The sequence below is a fragment of the Falco naumanni genome, chromosome 4, assembly GCF_017639655.2.
Source record: "Falco naumanni isolate bFalNau1 chromosome 4, bFalNau1.pat, whole genome shotgun sequence".
NCBI lineage: Eukaryota > Metazoa > Chordata > Aves > Falconiformes > Falconidae > Falco > Falco naumanni.
The window spans coordinates 21,657,677-21,677,269 of record NC_054057.1 but is presented as its reverse complement, the minus strand read 5'-3'; the positions used below and the strand labels follow the sequence as shown (position 1 = coordinate 21,677,269).

The following is a 19,593-nucleotide window of genomic DNA, read 5'->3' as shown; positions in this document are numbered from 1 at the left end:
CCTTTTCTTATTGAGGTAAAGTTAGTATCATTTTAGGAATTACAGTTTGGTCATCATAATGATCCAGATCTCTGTTTCCTAGATTTGCTCAGTAAAAGAACGGCATGCCAGTGAAATGCGTGACCTTCCAAACCGCTATGTGGAAATAGGTATGATTGTACAAATGTGCTCATTTTCAAAATTATATAAACTTTAAAGGTCTGTTTTCACATTCTAGCCTGAAAAAGCTATTACACTTCAGAGGCAACATTTAGTCATAACGTAAATGTCCCCTCATTTTCAGTTGATGAGGTTGTCATAATGTCCGCCTGCATAGTTCAGCTTTTTTTTTTTGTATTTTTAAAGAGTCTTAAATTCTGTGCTCATCTAAAATCAACAGTGGATGTCTTAACTTTCCCTTCACACAGATTCCTACAGAGAACTTGGTTTTTCATCTTTTTTAAGTGATGATCAGTGTAGTAGCAAGGAGAAAATAGAAGCTGCTTTATTTGATTGACAACACTGCTCATAACTTCTTTTTTTAACATCTCTTTGGTACAGTGCTAGAAAATTGATTTGAATTTCTTTTTGTTGCCATTTTTGCTTCTGGATTTTATGTCGCCCTTTGCTTTCTTATTTATCTGGCTTAGGTGATGTGAATAAATTCTATTACTGCTAATATATGGAAAAGTCTTGACAAAATGTGTGTATTAAATAGTGTGTAAAGTGGAATTCAAAGGAAGTTTGGAGGGGAAGAGGAGATGAAAATGAAAAGTCACAGCTGTCCCCAGAAGAAGCTTCTGGGGAAGGGAAATACCTCTGAAGAGGTGGTGTGGGGAAGATAAACAGGCCCTCTGAGCCTCTTAAGACTGCAGTGTACAACAGTTTGTAAACTTTGGTGCTACCTTGTCTTGACTGTAATGATATGAGATTGTAGACAAGAGTGTTCAAGCAAGATCCTGACTCATGCCAAATTAGAATGGTGTGTGGCGTAGGTGCATACTCTGCTTTCTGATTTTAGGAAAGAACTGTTTTATAATAGCTTCTGAAAATTAGCTCGAGACTTGTTAAACTCTGCAGGAGCTCTGGACACTGAGAGATGGTGGCATGCCTGACAATTAACCGAGACCTGAAAGCTATTTGTTGTTTAAGATCACAGAGTCCCAACAGAATACATAACTGTGGAATTCTAGGGTATTTGAGAGAATTTTATCAAGGAGAAGTTCAGTCTTGACTTTTAGCCTTGGATCTTTTATATAATCTTTTCTGTACCCAAAAGTAGCTTCCAGAAAATAATTAAATGGTGTTATTTGCATAGTGACAAGTGAACAAGAAGAGGCAACTTCTACTTTGACTGTAATGTGTCTACGTGGAGAGAGCTAGTCTTACATGTCTATTGGAACTTCATTTAAAAAAACCCAAAAAGCTCTCATTAGACTGTTTAGGTGCAGACCTGAAGGTTGGAGATTTTTGCAGAAGTAACTTTTTCATCTTACACTTTTTAGCCTAAAATCTTCTCTGTGTTCTCGAGGACTGACATTTTTTCTCACTTAACCTGTTAACGATGTGCTTGAGACTTTTTCTGTCTGGTTTCAGGTCAAAGCTCTGCCAAATGCTGTCAGCAGCACTCATTGGAACATGGGTATTAGGTTGGGAGGGAAAAAGAGAGAGACATTATTTGTTCAAGTCTCAATATAAATTACAATAGCTTTTGATGTAGTCACATAAAAGATCTTGAGAGCTGTGTGTCATGCCATAGCATCTATTTCAATTTTATTTCAACTTTACTTTTCAAAGGCATAGCTGGAAAGTCTGATATTACTACTGGGCAGTCCAGCAACCAGTATAGGTTTTTTATGTATATATATAGTATAGTATTTACAAGACCATTAATATTCTAAGTGGATGCATAAGCTGATACACTTTCATAATGTAAAGAATTTATACAAGGCAGGGTAGCTGAATATCCTTCAGACGTTTTGCCTCGTAACATCTTGGCAACACACGAGAAATGAAACCCGTAAGACAGTATAACTTTTGTCATGTTTAGTGGTGTGGGATTTTTGTTGTTGTTTTGTTGGGTTTTTATCCCCCGCCACCTGGTTTTACAGTTTTGCACCTGGAATGAAAACCAGAAGTGGAGCAGGAGACTTTATAGTTGCTTCTCTGCTCATCAGGGTAATACATACGAAGTCTAGGGTAATACAGTGTTTTCTCATGTCTCAGCAGTTTGATATTTATGCTCTTCTAGAGCCTTTCTGAGGGCCTCAAAGTTCCACAATAGTATCATAGTAAAATGTGAGGGCATTAGTCGATCGTTAATGTTTCTTCAGTGGTTTTGCAGCCCAGTGAATAAGGAAACAGAGTGTTTCCTGCATAGCAAGTTAGGTACGTGGGATCCTGTGCAGTGAGGTCCTCCTTGTCTTCTGATTGTCTTGCCACATAGCTGTACTTCCTCTGAGGCAGGAAATACATACAGTCTACCGTGATGCCAAACCAGACAGCCCATAATATGGGTAAGTAACACCACTGAACTGTTCTAGCTGTTTTTACTTTAAAGAAGATCATGCTCAGATTACCTGTAAGAGAAATTAGATGAATTATACAGGTCTCATGCACTGACATCTGCATGGCATTGCTCATTTTATTTACATCTTTCAGTATATTAATGGTGCTTTCCTTCAGTAATCTTTTCCGTTGTCTCTGGTTATATGTTTCAGTTCGTTGCCTCCCTGGGTCTTCATTCAGTGTCGGAGATAAACTCCGGTGAAATGTTTCTATTTAGGTTTAAATGTATGTTAGCTGAGCAGATCCTATCAGTTTAGCTCTGTCAGCTACCGCTGTGAAGTCGTGTATTGATTAGAAAGTATTGGAATTGAGTTACAGGCTTAACATGGACTAAATGCTGTTGTGATCCTCCTTAAAGAGCGCTTGACCTCAGTGCTTGCTCCTGACACGCGTACAAAAGCTGTAATGCTGGACAGGGAACCCTTCCTCAACTGGAGCCCATGAGAAGGCTGATTGCTAAAGAACTAATTAGCACTTTGCAGTTAATAGAATGCCTTTTCGAAGCAGAACAGGGCATCTAGTCTTCGATGGTCTTGTCAAGTTGCTCGGGATTTTATGTACTTCTGTGGAGTAGTACTTTATCTCTGCCTCAGTTACTCGGGTTGTTAATGGCAGTGGAAAATGGAGATTAACAGTGCAAGTCAGTAAAAGACTTGAAGTCTATTAGGGACTTCCTATTCAATTTCTTCTAGCCCACATATTATCTGAGGAATCTCAGCTTAATTCCAGGTACTAACCAGCCAGCAGTGCCTCTTGAGAGCTTGTCTCTCCTCTGCATTCCCTCATATTCCCCACAAAGTAGAGTTCTGGTTTAAAAATCACATTTGGTGGATATGCTTGTAATAACACATCTGTATGTTTTGTGAGACAATACTGTACAACTGCATGGCAAGTTGAATCACGTATTTTTATCTGAAAAAAAAAAATGATGGGAATATTTATTTTTTGCTTTGTGAAGTGAGATAGTGGGATCTACCATGCCAGCTTTTTTGTCGTTGTATAGAAAGAACTTAAAGCTTAATTAGTGTATGTGGTGAGCAGGAAAGTAACTGTGACTAAATGTCGTCAACTTTATATGCTGATTTATGCAAACATTTCATTGGAGCAAGTCTGCTACGCTCCAAGAAGGAAATTGCCAAAAAAAAAAAAAAAAAAAAAAAAAAGAAAGGAAAAAAAAATATAAAAGAAACCAAACACATTTATGTAACGGATTTCACCTAGACTTTTGCTCATTCTGTTTTGCCACAAGCCGAACCAATCATTTATAGATTTCTTGATAAAATTAGTCAAGACTATCCTAAATGTTTTCCCTGCTAGTTAACAGTTTCCTCAGTTCAATGTGTAATGGAAAAAAGAGTTTTTCAGAATATTAACTTCGAAGCTGTGAAACATAAGCTCCTGACTTTCTAGTTGTCATCAAGATTCCATGGGATTTCCTTAAAGTCTGTGTGTGTCTGTAGCTAAACGGTTGTACAAGAGATTGCCACATTTCTAAAGATTATTTTTACTGCTATGTGAGATGGAATAGGGGTAAAATGATTCTGGCACCACAGTAGCACTCCTATTGCACACAACCTGACTGTAAGTAAAACAGCAAATTGTAACACTGCTTACAGTAGACAAAACATTTTTCTAGTTTAATAGAAAGAGTGGACCTCACCAGATGGAGGATTACTGGCGTGATGAGGTAGTGGGATTTTTCTCCTGATGTTTCCGATTAGTGTGATGCTATAATTGAGAGAAATTGGTTTATTTTAGTAGCAAAACGCTTGCTCGTTTCTGTTCTGTGCTGGTGGCAAGTAGTAAGGCAACAGCTTTCAGTGGCAGAGGCTTTAAGAGTTGTAAACCTAGGTGGGGTGTTTTTTGTTCAGTGATCGTATTCAAGTAACAGTATAATTTTCATTGTCCTGCTTTGCTTTAATGAAAATGTTCATCTTTGCCCAGTAGCATTTGAAGTTATATATAAAATGATTGACTAATGGTTGTTAAATTTTCTCTAAAGCTTTTCTGAGCCTTCAACATTTGGACAAGAATAAATTTGAATATGACTTTTCCAAGCGTTTTGATTATAAATAAATAGTAGACAGTGTGAATTCCAAGTTTGGAAGCATTAGTTTTTGCTAATTATTGATGTATAGAACCCACCATTGATTTTAGTCTAACCCTACTGCTCTTCCTACTGATTTCAAGGAAAAAGTCCATTAAGATGCCATCACAATATATACTTGATCAGGTAAATAGTTGATTGATTTCACAAACAGTAGTATGGATAGAACGTTTTCGGGGAGTTCTGAGGATATTCATGCCCAAATAAGGGACCTTCATGTGGGTTAATTTTCTGCTTCTCCCTAGAAGTTTACAGTTCCTTTTGAGTCACAGTTGACATTTCTTTAAAGGGGCACATCCTGAGCCTTCTGCTCAGGCTTCTAGTCCAGAGGTAGGTCTGCCCTGGAAATTTGAATATTTGAAGAATGTTGCAGAGTCTTACGGGGGGTAAAAAATATTTTTAAGGAAATACTTAAAGGCTGGGGCAGGTGTTTGTATATGAAGATTTTCAGAGAAAAATATGAATGTTAAAATAATAAGAGATCTGTGTTTTCTTCAAGGATTTTGTTGGATAGTACACCTAAAAGTAAGAATATTCTTTTATTTCAATAAAAATATACCATGTTTATATGTTTATGCTTTGTGATTTGCTTCTATGCGTCTGAAGACAGCTGAAGTGATGCTTATGGAACCTTTTCTGGTCCTCTAGCTGGAACTGGATGCACATACTGTGGAAAAAAGAAATAATCTTATATTTTGTATCAATTCAGCTGTATGCAAAGGGGCATAGCTAATCAAAACATGCAGGGTTTTTTTTCTATTTTGTTTTGCATAAATAACCTAGCTCGGTAAAAGCATTGGTGGTGGAGAACATCTTGAAAACACTTAAGGGTAGGCTGTACTGCAGTCTACAGCAGTGACTGTAAATTTTGCAGATGTGCCTGAAGTACATGGTTAAAAGGTAATTTGGGAATGTGTAGTGGTATCACCCTAGCAGCCAACAGCGCACCAGAGTTCTGGGTAAGATGAGCCAGTTCACGATGCTTTGTGGCTCTGCTATTCTTGCTATATGAGTGGGCCACCTAAAAATTACCTTGTGTGTTGGCTTTTACATTTTTTTGTATATTGTGTCATATGGAATTAAAACAAACAAACAAAAAATCCTTCTTTTTCTTAAGTGAAAGCTAACACTTTCTTAACACACGTTAAGTTTCATGTTAATTCTTGGTGAATTTCACGCTGTAAATCTGCAGTGGAAAAACAGGGGGTGCTTTCTGAGATCTGGTTAAACGAAATAGGACGACTTTTGGGTTAAACGAAATAGGACAACTTTTAGTTTCAGTCCGCCGCATGTGTGTGTATCTTTAAATTCAGGATAAAATTGCTTTATAGAGTTTGGATAAATAATGTAGCAAATTTTTTTTATTTATTTATTTCTGTTGGTGGTGTATTTCTACATTTTGTTTAATGAACAACAAAAAAAAATTACAGGTTTCTTCTTTTTGCTTCCTGGTAATTGGTTTGACAGCTGTACATAGATGCTGAACATAGAATAGATCCACTGTCAGCATATCTTCCACCTTCTCTTATGACAGGCATAAACATGTATGACACATGGCCATACCTCGGTCATTCCCATTTACTTCAATACTGTTTTAATTGTTTTGCATCCTTTGCAAATTACCAGAATTTCTGCAGTGCCTCAATGTTGGATTTTTTTTCCCCCCTTGATCACAACGAAGTGTCCAGAGAGTAAATCAAATTAAACTATTAGCGTTCTGTGCAGCTATAACTCCTATAATTTTTTTCGGTAAGACTTTTTTGATTAGCTGCATCAAAGGTTTTTATCAGGTCAGGAAGCACTGTCTATGCCGGCTGTTCTTTGTTCAAGGCTGTAGCAGCAGAGCTAGAGCATTGTGTTTGAAGAAGACCTCTTGAGGAGAATGAACTGAGAGAAAGCTGAAAGTGAAACAAAGGAAACTAAAATCTATTTAAAAATGAAACTTGAAATGATGACATTTGTTTGTTTGTTTTTGTCTCTCACAACAGAACTATTGCTTGATCCTAACTACACCATTATGTGGACATTACATACATCTTAACTGTCAAAGAAACTTAAGTTCCAGTGAAAAGCAAAGAAACACACATGGTTTTTTAAAACTGACCCCACAATCTTTATAAATGTACTATTAACCATGCTGTTTTCCTCTCCAAATTCAAACCATGTTACATCTGCCATTAAGAGCCTTCTCTTGTCACTTTTTAAAGCTGCAAGTTTCTTTGCTTGTTCTTTTAGCCAGCATTATGAGTTTAACTGTTTTTCCTTCTCCATGTTTTTCCTACTGCCTTTCATATTCTTTTAAAATGTCAAATACTAAATTTTAAACTGGGAATAAGATACATTATGTAGATGTCTGATGTGGTTTGTTTAAAATCATCACTCAGAGCAACATGAGACACGGTCAAAGTAATCTCATCAGTCTTACAGGCTGGAACAAAATAATTATGTACAGGATTACAAATGTGAACCTATTCTCTCCTAGAATAGATTGAGTGCTCTACCCTTGTGTTGTGCTTTGGTCCCCCAGTGATGTGAAAGTGTCAGCAGTCATTAAGAGAAAAACAGTGTTTGCTTATTCATTGAGAGACAGGTGTCAAATCTGTACTTTATTTGACAGTATTTTTTCTCTTTTAGCAGGAGGACGATTATTTTTCCTGTCTTCCTTATTACCTTAGCTAAATAAAATTAGCTTTGTTTTTAGTGTCGTTATGCTGCATTTTCTGTTTGCTTTGCTAAAATGACTAGTAACTATTTTAGTAAACAGTAGATATTACTAATGTAGTGTGTTAAGCAGTAAGCAAGGAATTACTTTTTTTTTTACTTTTTTTTTTTCTTTTTCCCCTACTTATGCTTAGATTCTCCTAAACCCATGTTTTGGGAGAAAGTGATTATATGTCTGGGATTTTTGGTAAAAGCTTATAGGTGCAAGTTTTTTCTAATGTAAGTATTCAGATGCTTCCTACTTTGGGCCTCATGAGAGAGGAGCCCATGACAAGGACTGTAAAACGCAACAAAATTAAACTAAAGCTATTTCTCTGGCAGAGGTCTGCTTTAATGAACCTTTTTGTAAATACAGTTCAGCTCTATTTTTCTTTTTGTTTCTCAAAATAGTCATTACATAACTGTCTTGATTTGAAGACCGATTTTATGAAATAACATTTTCAGTTTTATGAACAAGAAAAGGGACTCTTTAACCGTATGTTCCTTTGTAATAAGGGTATCTGTAAATCTTCCTGTGATGTTTAAAGTGATGATAAATAATGATCTTTGTGTTTTCATACATCATACCGATAGAAGTAGCAAGTGTGATTCTATTACGGCCACATGAACCAGCTGCAAATATGCAAACCAATGAATAAAACCTATTTTATTGAGTTTGGGTTTGGTTTTGCTTCCTTGTTTTTTTTCAATGTGATTACTGAAAATCAGGCGGATCGTTCATTTCAGATGCGTCATCTCTAGCATGTCCTGGAGCACAAACATTTCTTCTTGCAAGCTTTAATGGAATTTAGTCTGTTAAATGCAATTTTTCATCATGCTAATCCAACTGGGAAGTCTGTAGGTTTGTTGTATGTATTTAGTCTTCATTTCTCTGAAGTGCTACTGCGTACTGTTGATTGCTGCTGAAAATCAGTTGCGTGTTTTTCTTAGGGAGCAGTTGATACACATTCATTTATTTAACAGCCTGTTGTCTTTCTTGTGTTTCAGTTTTCCAGTTTGACACCGAATTCTATATCAGTGGACTTGCACCTCTCTGCGACCAGCTTGTTATACTTTCATATGTGAAGGAGATTTCTGAAAAAACGGTAATTGTTTCTATGTTAGATTTCTTTGTAGAGTTGGGCCTTAAACAGTCATGCAGATCTGATTATTGTAGCTTGCTGGTAGCAAACAGTGCTTGAAACTTGTTTGACCTGTAAAATAAGGTTGGTGGAGGTGATGTAGAAGATTAGTGTACGTACTTTTCAGAAATCCTGTCTGGGTTCCTTTATTTCCTGCAGAAGGCAGAGAAGGTCTCTGGATAGTCCTTCTCTCTCCTTTGTCTCCCCACCACCACCCTGTTTTTCTCCTTTTCTCTCTTTCTTTCTGCTATTTCTGCACCAGAAGAAATGAAGACTCTTTTCTAGCTGTAAGAAGGCTTTGCTGACACTGCATCTTAGAAGAAATCAGAGTAATGAAGTTGATCAACTCAAGCAGTAGGAGTCACCCTAGTGGGGTGGGATACATGACTGCGAGCCAGTGACGTCGTTGTCTCCCTTTCTTCTGAGACCTTTAGTCATGCACACAGACGTGTGTAGAAATTAGAATTCATGTCAGCTGTTTTTACTGCATGCGGGCGAGTGCCGTGTCTGTCTCCAACATGTATTTCATATTGACAAATAAAAGGTGAGGCAGTGGAGGAAACCCTTGAAGTTGTGGTGTGAGAGTGGCAGATGCTCTTGATCATCTCTTTGATAGTACGTCCGAGTTAGACAACCATCACCATAGTAACCTTAAGGGTGCACAAGTTGCTAGGCAATGAAACGCTGTAGGTTCAAACAAATGCTTGTGCCTGCTGAAATCAATAGGGTTAGCTTTTAGCTCTGCTGCAGGATGTCAGAGTATTGTTTCTTTATTTAAATTAAGGAGAAAAATAATGTCACAGTAGTGTTTCCCAAGAGAGCCGGTTCAGTAGTCTGCTAGGGCAGGAGAGTCAGTGAAAGAAAAGGAGGCAAACAAACAGGATAAAGAAAGGGGAGGAAAAGGGGGGTTGAAATGCTAGGGAGCAAGGAAATTGGGAAGCCACTGCTAATGAAGTAGCAGCATGGGAAAGGAGCTAGTGTAAAGGAGGTGGTGACTGACAAAGGTTAAAGTCATTCTAACTGCTTCAGGATGGAAAAATGAGAATTTCAGGTGATATAATAGTAAGAGAACATAAGAAAAAGGGGTTTTTTATGTATTTGCTTTTAATTAGCCTTTCAAACAAACTCTGAATGATGGACTTCAATAACATCTCAGTCCTCTGGGTAATTCTAGCAAGGGAACGGAAGTACTGTCCTCCCCGACACCATCTCTGTGCCCTGGTGTGGTGAGAACCCCTCTGTTAGTGCCTCGGCTCCGTGGAGCCCAAGCTTGCAGCGGAAGTGCTGCTTGCTGCAAATGCTGTTGGGTTGTGAGGAACACTCTTCTTCCTATGCTTGATTTTATAGCTTTCAAACAAAAGCTTCCTAATTGTTACGAATCTGATCAGAGTTGAACTCATGACTTGCTTTGATTATTATTTTTCTGTTTCCACCACCCCCCCCCCCCCGACTTGCACTGGAACAGTTAATTTAACAAAAGACCTAAGCAGTGCTGTGACTGAATGTGTAGGCTAGAGCTGTGTAAATCTACTTTTGATGTCTCCTTGCTCTTTCATTCTGTATTTTGTTACAATGCACAAGCCAGAAGTAAAAAATAATGAATTGTCTTGGACCCTGACTTAATTAAAAATACAGCTAGTTGAAGACAGCAGTTTCCCTTGGATAGAAGATGAAAATCCATGATGTCGTCTTAACATAACCACCTATGTTGCACTTGAATGCTCATGTTACTCTAAGATCATCAGCACAGCAAGAGGTTTAGATTATTCTCAGTTTAATTTTTTCCCTACTGCTGCTGACGCTTAAAAGTGCAAAGTTGAACACTAGCTACAAAAAAGCCAGGTTCATCTTGGTACCGGAATATTGTTGATTCATAGAGAAATGTCCTTCAGGGCCTGAGCCCAGCTTAGGATGTTGAATTGTTCTGTTGTGTGTTGGATGCAGTGGTTTATGATCATCTGTGATAGCTGTGACCAAGAGCAGAAAAATAGTGAGCAAACTCAGGGGAAGAGTTAGACCTGTGTCTTGTCTAAACTTCCTTCTCTGCACTGATCTGTTCAAATTTAACAAGCCAAGGGTAGGAATAACTTTGTGTTTCAGTTGCAATTACAGCTACTTTGTGGAGCACAACTTCTCAACTTGTATGGTTCACAACTGAGTACCCAGTGCAAAGTACTGGACCTTTGGGAATATTTGCAGCTGTTGAATTTCAGCATTGTTTGTAGATGACCACCAGTTGGCATTGCTAAGGTAAATTGTGTAGGATGCAACTAAGATGTTTGTGCTTTTCTAGGAAGTGGAGTGTTGTGCAAGGCCTAGACTGGATATTGTACAGCCTCTACCTGAGTCCTGTGAAGAGATCTCTTCTGATGCACTAACAGTACGGGGATTTCAGGAAAATGAATGTAGAGATTATCATTTAGGTAGGTGTCATTAATACTGTTTTGTTTTATTTTCATAACTTGGTTAAAAAAATTGATTTGGGAGGACTCAGCCTCCTTTTTTGTTTTTATGGCATCTCTTTGAGTAACTGTCAAGAACTGCTTATGACACTGAAGTGTGAGGTGAAAGTCCACAAGAACCAGTTACATGAAAGAAAACAAATTGCATATTTAAACATCATGATTTGTAATGCCATCTATTATGTCAGATGTACTGGGGAAGGCAGAATGTAACGTCCAGTATTGTGGAAGGTCATATCTTTGATGGAGATGCATTCAGCATGTGATCCATAGGAGCTGTTATGTCTCTTCGGATGCAGAGGGCTTCAGGAATAGTGAAATGAGTGGTACAGTGTCTGGAAAAGCTGCTTTAGAGACAAAAATGGCGTAAATGTCATTTCAACAGCAAGATGCACCTGGATCAACTTAAAAGGGCCACACTGACATTTAGCTTCCCAGTACTGACAAAGCTGTCAGCATATAACAGACCCCAGAATGGTAAGCTATAGCGAATAAAAACTGGAGTTTGGCAAGTTAGGCCTAGAAGATAGGTTTAATTATGTAACAGGCAAGGAGATTAAGCCCTGGGACAGTATATACCAGAGTCTTTTAAATAAGATGAGATAGTTTTCTGATATATGTGTAGTAGTTAGGAAAGATGCATGGCAAAGCTGATGAAGAATTCCTTGGTGAAGATTATATAGCCTGTGTTAAACAGAAACATTCCTTCTGGCTTTTAAAATCCATTAATCTGATTTTTAAGCATCTTCTCTGGCAGCATGCTTCAAATCATAGACATGGCAGGCCTCTTTGTGTACATCAATGCCCTTAAGCCACTAGAAATACAGTATATCTCCTCCTGATCTCCAAAACATCTCTGCTGCATCTATCAGTGGAATTGGGATTTCTTTATACCTGTCCTTAAGCAGAACATTGAAGTCCACAGTTGTACTTTCATGCTTAATGAATATTCTAGTTAACCTGACAAATCTAAATTTTTTGATGGCTTTAAAACAAGCATTATTTTGTGAATTGTTCCGCAGTTCAGGAGTGTGTTTGTATGTGTGTATAGATACAGATAAAAAGTGGGGGGGATTGGTTTTCTTTCCCGTACGTACAAAATATTGATGGTGGTTTTTCATATGTTCTGTGGAAATAATAACTACTCTGAACAGTCATCTTCTGTGTTTGATTTTTACCTTTAAGTACATTTTTACTTCGAGCTTACTCAAAAATAAAAGCTTATGCTATAAGCAAATGCATTATACATATAACCTTAACTTATAGTATTGCAAATGCATTGCTGTAATGATGTGCTGTGTCCCCAGGGGTTATGGCATCTATCATTTATGCTTTTGATGGCCTTGACCTTGATGGGGAGGATAAGTTTATTGCAGGCTATGTAGTGTAATAGTCCTCTAAAAGTATAATAATGTGTTCTAAACCATCATAAAGTTTACACATAGTGGATGAATCAGAATTTGCAATAAGCTGTAGTGATATTTTTTTTTAAAGATATTTTGCCATTTAAACCAGTTTTAATTTATTGGAAAATACAGTTTCGCGAACAGGCATGTTTGGCAGGAGTAGCCTTGCTGTCTTCCTTGCGTCTCCTGTTTTTAAATTCCCCTCAAGGGTGTACTAAAAAACAGGGCTTTACTTAAGGAAAAAAAATAATAATAAAACTGTGTATGCATTTGCAGAGTATTCGGAAGGTGAATCACTTTTTTATATCATCAGCCCAAGAGATGTGGTTGTGGCTAAAGAGCGGGACCAAGATGACCACATTGACTGGCTTCTTGAAAAGAAGAAATACGAAGTAATTTTTACAACATTCTTTCCTTCAGGCTTTCCTGGTTTGGAAATTGGAGTGGGATGATAAACTTTGCTAGGTCATTTGGAACAGAAACTATCCAGTCCTACAGTCATTGACTAAATGCTTGTAAAAGGTGGGAGTTGACTATACACCTTTCCGTCTTTCTGGAGAGTTAGTCTTCCTACTGGAACAACTCATCTGAATTGCACCCAAGTGAGGCAGCTGAATTAGATGCTGTGAATACTGCTCTCAGCATCAGATATGAAATGTATTAGCTGACACTGAAAATTATTAAAGCTGGGTTTTAGCTTTAAAGCGGCAGAACAGCTAACTAATGAGCTACATGGATATCTTTTTAGATCTGTCCTAACTAAAGAGGGAAAGGAAATGGATTTGGTGGGTGATAATAGGTTTTCCCCATTTTATATCACTTCTACTATAGAATGAAAAGGTTGTGTTAGGGTACTGTGTCTTGCCTCACATTACTTACCTTTGGTGTTGAAGCCTTTGAAAGTAAAATAACATGGGCTCAAACTGTATGTAGGCATTGGTGCTGAAAGTAGTGTTACCCACAAAAAAAGCAGAGCCGGTATTAAAAAACAAGCTCTATTGGAAAAAAGCAGCTCAGTATTTGGTTGCATAAATACTTTTGTGTTTAAACATGTGTATCTAAACACCTAAAATAATAATAATAAATTCTTGCAGACAATATGAACATGCACCCAGTGTTCTGGATTCTGATGTCCTGAAGTTAATGACTTAGAACACTTGTTATGATGCATAAAGTAACTTGCAAATTCTTATTTATGTGTTGTTTGTTAGATGCCCATTGTAAGGGAGGAAAAAAAGTGGGAAGTTATCAGCACACAGTCCTTTTGTTAATGCAATCATGGTATTTCTCATGCAGATTTGTTTAAATCCTTGTGGATGCTTTTGCATCTGAATAGCAAACTCGTATAATGAGTGCAGTTTTGCAGTTTATGTAAATCACAGCATTTGGTCCCTGAAGACTCCAGTAATTTGCAAGTGACAGCTGTGTGTGTGCCTTTATGAAAGCCATTCGAGGTAGTAGCTTGTGTGTTATGATGTATGTTCAAGGTTTCATTTTGTTTATAAAAGTGCCAGCTTTGTTTCTGTACATTTGAAAGAAGTAGTAGGAGGGCAAATGACACTTAAAATAGAAATCAGTCTGACTGGAGAAGACTTTGGGTCTTCCCTCACCTCTTTTCCTGATGATTTTTTTCACAGATTTTGGTAGTGAAGGATTCTCATTTGAAAATGATCCAATGCAATTCTATTGTCTGTTTCACTGTAATCTTGCGATTTGATCCTAATATAGTAAAGTGGAGTGAACCCAGATGGAAACAAAAGTAGTTTTCTCTTTGGTTGACTGCTTTTGTTTGAGTATGAATTCAAAGCTGTTCATCCAACCATGGCATTAAAAATTCTAGTGCTTCAAACACCCTGCTCTGAAAAATAGTTGATTTATGCAGTTCTAGAGCTTTCTGTATTGAAAGTTTGTGTATTTGGCTAGTATCTGTGTTTTCTACTTTTTGTATATAGGAAGCTTTGATGGCAGCTGAAATCAGTCAGAAAACCATAAAAAAGCATAAGATTCTGGTAAGTCTCAAATCTTCTATTCAAAACAAAATAATCTAATTTCTTTTAGAATGCTGTGAGATGCCACAAATAGATTCCTGTTCTGTATCGCACCAGACCATAGCTGTTAGGCATACTCCAACTAGCATTCGATTTCTTAGTTTCAGCTGCAGAACAGAAATGTTAGTACATGAAACACGAAAGGATTTGGATTTTATGAAGATGCTATTCACATTAAAAAGAAAATAATTCCACTTCTCTGATTGCTGATGGGGGTTTTTGTTTGCTTTAACTTTTATCTTAAATTTGCTTTTGTTTCAAGTAGCACACAGTATTGTATTAGAGATTGGGTGGGGGGTGACACATTTCTCTTTGTTTCACCTTGTACGTGTGAGAGGGTTTTGGCTGGAGTTTTAAAGGTGCAATGGGAAGACCTTTATAAATGCTATTGAAATTCAGTTGCAGTTTCACATCTAGCTCTCATGTTGCTTGGCTGTACTTGTTATTTTACATAGTGAAGCTCCTTATCTCCTTTGTAGTTATTTCCCATGTCTGTTGTCCCTTCATAAAGCAATGAAGGATATCTATGTTTAAGACAAAAGAGGGACATAATGTAATAGTCATAAAAGCATCGCTAGTTTTAACATGCATTTTTTTATTTTGTTTAAATTGACCTTGGCGTGAGCGCATTGATGTTTCATTAATACTGCTGCTTCTTTAAATGGAAGTTTCTGTTTAAGTGCAGAGCGTTAGAAGATGTGTTTATTTTGTAGCCAGTTTACTGCTATAATACACACATTATATGTCAGTATGTCATAAACATGCTTTTCTTCTTGGGTAGTCCAGAAGTTGAATCAAGACCTAATGCCATGCCATCACCTATTACAGAGTTTCTATGATTTAGCTGCTCTGTGACCCTTGCAAAAGTTATAAAGAATTTTTAAAAGAGGTCCTGGCAATATATTAGGAGTGAAGTAAAAAAAAAAAAACCAAAAAAACCCCACAAAAACCCCGTTTCTCTTGGTTTGCAGAAATTTGCTCTGCTATGATGAAATTCAGTGTGTGTATACACAGGCAGAGTTGTAGAGTGTTTGATCTGTAATGCAAAACCCATAGGCTGTGTTGAACGAAAAAATGCTGACATCAAACCCTAAGCAAAGGATTATCAGTTCAGAGATTTAAAACAACTCATGGTCTCACTGGCCAGCAGTGATCAGACCAATGATAGCACACTCGCATCACCTGACAGGTCTGGTGGTCTTGGGGATTTTTTTAGGTGGCAGTAATGATCGCTGCCCCCCTGCACCTCTAGAGCAGAATGCGAAGGTCCTAAACAACCGCAGATCTACAGCTCCCTTTGTTATACTGTCTGCTCTGATCACTGGGGAGCTGGCCTACTGGAGAAAGAGACTGCTGGAAATCTTCATTCCTGAGAATGGTGAAGTTGAAAATACAGACTATTCCAGTGGAATGGAATTTTAAAATCAGGTGTACATGCATGATTTTTCTTTCCCCTGGAAACAAATGTGCTTTTAGTGATGTGATTCTTAAGTTACACAGTGGGTACACTGGGCTGTGTTGACCATGACACCAGTGTTGAAATTATAGTAGAGGCCATGGCTGTTTTGCCAAAATTTTACAATATTAAATGCCTAACAGAAAAATTTTACAGCTGACCTGTGTGATGAACTCTGGAGAAGGGGATTTTATTTTGTAATAATATGTAATAATCTTGCTAAATTCTCGGTAATTCCTTTATTGTATAGAGCAGCGCTAGGATTTATGTTCCCAACGAGTGCTTTTCCCCCCTGCAAACTTTGTGTTGACAAAGAAAGTGTTTCATATAATGGCTGGTGGTTTTCTTTTAGAAATGACTAATGCAAGCACTAAATGGATGCACTATGGATTTTGAACAATCCTTAATATGTAGAGGTGGTACGGTCATCTCAGCGTCAGTGAGGTCATGCGAACTGTTTAAAAGAGCATCTTAATTTGAATTTGTGAGCAGTCTATGTGTTTATTTTGTGTTGACTGATCTGTGGGCCCTACATGTAAAGGAGGACTCAGGGTATACCCTTAGGGCCTGCTGCTTGACTTAACAGCAGTGCATACAGCTGGAATGATAGTTATTGTGGCAGTCAAGTAGCTGACTTCCAAACTTCTATAACTAATGATTTTTATTCCCTTTAGGACATTGGCTTAGCCTATATAAATCACCTAGTGGAGAAAGGAGAGTATGACCTGGCTGCTCGGTAACTTATTAAAGATTTTTATTTGCTGGCTAAAATGTGTGTGTGTGTATAGGAAAAAGCAAAAGCAAATTATTGATTCTGAAGTATTTTGTGTTGTTGATTTTACATGTTCTGGAGTTTCTGAGGTTTCAAAACATACAAATGTATTACTGTGCCCTATATTTTCTTGCCTGTAGTGACCCAAAAGTTACTGTAAACTTTCTAAACTTTGACTAGAATTAGACATACATATTTGTGAGTGTCAGCCTTGATTTTTCAGTCACACTAGATTTTCAAAACTGAGGTTTGTTTTGGATGTTGATAATCTAATTTTATTAGTATGTCGTTCCATGTAGGACCATCAGAAAATGATTTGTGGTTACATGGCAGTTAACATAAATGTCAAATAAGGGTATCTGAAGTAAGGATCAGAAATTACCTAAGATTTGTGTTTTCATGTATGTGTAAGCTTAAGCGTATCTTAAGTACTCAATTTTTCTCAGCTGAGATTTAAAAACTTCACTCATGAAGCTAATATGGCTGTAATCCATAAGGGTGAATGCATACTAAGCAGTGAAGTCCTCTTGGATGCAGTAAAATTGTAAGATCTGAAAGGAGTAGTTCGTGGCGTGCTCTGCTTAAAGCAATGGTTGCCCAAATAAGTCACCTTTGAAACTGTCTTGATATGGAGCAGAAAGAAGAAAGGAATCCTTGCAGTAATGCAAGGATACACTTGTACTGTTTACAAATACATTTGTATTATTCTGTGTACCTACTTTTGTTTTCTCCTCTTTCATCTTCCTTCCAGAAAATGCCAGAAAATTCTTGGCAAAAACACAGAACTCTGGGAATTTGAAGTTTACAAGTTTAAAGAAATAGGTCAGCTTAAGGTAAGTTAATTTCAGTCTCTGCACTCAAGTAATTGGCATGCCGTATTTCCTGCATGTTTTGACCAAGTAGCTAAAGGAACACATTTGATGTCTCCAGTGTGGTAGCATGATACAACACTGCCCTTGAAATTCCTGCCCCGGATCTCTAGTTGCACAGTTGCCTTTCAGATCAATGTGTATGTGTTAGCATGCCTCAAAACACGAGGTATAGCACATCCAGGTACTCAGCTACCTATTTTTAACTTGTTGACAGTCTGCAATGAAAAGACCCACATCCAAGGCCTTTACTTGCAAAGGTGCTCGTAGTTAAATACATCTTTCCAATTTACTTTTCACTCCCTTCCAGTATGACCTGAAAAATTGTACCGTAACTCTTGAAGGTAAGTAGACTCCATGGCTGCCAGCCTTTCCTGAAAATCCACATGCCTTGCAACAAAGCCACAGGTTTAACCATCAAAGAACAGTTAAATTGCAAAGCAACACGTAAAACCTATGCTGTGTGCTAGAAAGGGTGGCAAGAAAGAGGAGCGTTCTGCCCTGTCTTGTGTTTTCCCTGGTTGCAAGCCAGCTACCATAACAGGACACATTTAATGTGAGATTCTCAGTTAATAAATTGCCTGGGACATAAGGCTATAGTACTGTCGCTGCCAAACCAGTAGAAAACATTATGCACACTCCCTTTGGTAACACGTGTACGTTTATTTCTGAATTTTATGTCTTCCTATTCAAACTCAATGAGCCAAAAAGGACATATTATTAAGATCTCACAGCATGCAGTCCCTTGGTGGTTTTGAGCCGTTTAATTCTGTTCAAAGAGCGAAAGTGTTTCAGCATTACAGTTTTCAGAAATGTCTGGCTTTTGTTTTAGAGCCATTCCAGTGCAAGAACAGCCTTGCCTTTTGTATGAGTGCTTAGTGGTTCGGTGCACTCTTTGCCACCTTGGAAGATGAAATCTTGTGTTTCTGCTTCTTTATTTCAATGCTATAAAGGACCTGAGTGCAAGTACAGGTGAAATTTTGATACACTGCTTCTTAGTCCTTTTGGGCTTATTTTGGTTTTTAGATGCAAGTATCTAGAATGGATGTTTTTTTCTTGTCTCTACTTATGTCATCCAGCAGACTGTAAAATATAAAAATATTTGCAGGTTTACTGCAAAACATCTCTGCTAAATTACTGCCTTTCTAAACAGTTTGTTGTTTTCAGCCCTTTGGAAGTGGACTTAGAAAAACATAAGATGCAGTCCAGTACATGATTCAGATTCAAGCTGCAGTTCTGGAAGATGCCTTTCTTATTTTATGATTTCAACTATATGTAACTTTTCCCAAGTTCCTAAAGATACCTGAGTCTTATAAAGGATGAACTAAGTTAAGCCAGATCTAAATGAAGTGGTTCTTGTAATGCTGGGGGTCACTTGCATGCGATTTGGAGTTTTTACCTGTTTTTCGACCAGCAGGTATTAAACATGGTGGTGTAACTGGGCTGTAATGGCTTTAGGCCCTGTTGAGGAGACTTTGTTTGAGAACTGGAGACAAAATGTGTTCCGAAAGGGAATTTTCTTAGAGAATTTGTGTTGCATGTAAGTGATTGCCTGAAACCTGGTGTTTCCAATCTAAGGTGATCTGCCGATAACTGAAGTGGCAGTAAAACTAAAGGCTTAAACTTACCTTCCTGCAGAGGGACTAATTAGTGATACCCCAATGTCAAAGCCTGTGGGGTGTCTTGTCTGTTTGTTTGTGGATTTGGAGGGGGTTTTGAGTGTTCTGTACTAAAAGGTCCTGTTTGGCTACCAGAGACTGCATTGTGGTATCTTGCTGTCTCTCATGTCTACAGTGAATGTCCTCTAGCAAATTTTGTTATGGCAGTTTCAAGATTTTAGAGCCTTGCAATGATCTGCTCCTCTCCTTCAGCAGTGGTGGCTTGATGGAGTACATGCTTGTGCTCAAATCACTTCAGTGTAAAATCCAATGTCTCAGCTCAGACAGCTTAGGAGGGTGGATCTGAAGGAAGGTGCCAGATTCTGCAAGCGATGGCCATTGTGGCATCAGGGATGTGCTCCATTCTGTTGACCCTGCTGTGACAGCAGTGACTTTCAGCATGAGTGCAGGATGGGCTGCAGAAAG

General features: G+C 37.9%; 1 protein-coding gene across 3 annotated transcripts in view; it reads left to right on the top strand.

Annotated features, from left to right (window-relative positions):
* The window catches only part of VPS41 (VPS41 subunit of HOPS complex), a 107,241-nt gene that overhangs the window by 62,754 nt on the left and 24,894 nt on the right, over window positions 1–19,593 (top strand). For all 3 annotated transcript variants that reach the window (XM_040589963.1, XM_040589964.1, XM_040589966.1), the window contains 7 exons: window positions 83–149; window positions 8,363–8,460; window positions 10,790–10,919; window positions 12,641–12,756; window positions 14,317–14,373; window positions 16,543–16,604; window positions 17,392–17,473. In XM_040589963.1, the coding sequence (XP_040445897.1) occupies window positions 83–149; window positions 8,363–8,460; window positions 10,790–10,919; window positions 12,641–12,756; window positions 14,317–14,373; window positions 16,543–16,604; window positions 17,392–17,473 (612 nt within the window). The remainder of the gene's footprint in view (window positions 1–82; window positions 150–8,362; window positions 8,461–10,789; window positions 10,920–12,640; window positions 12,757–14,316; window positions 14,374–16,542; window positions 16,605–17,391; window positions 17,474–19,593) is intronic.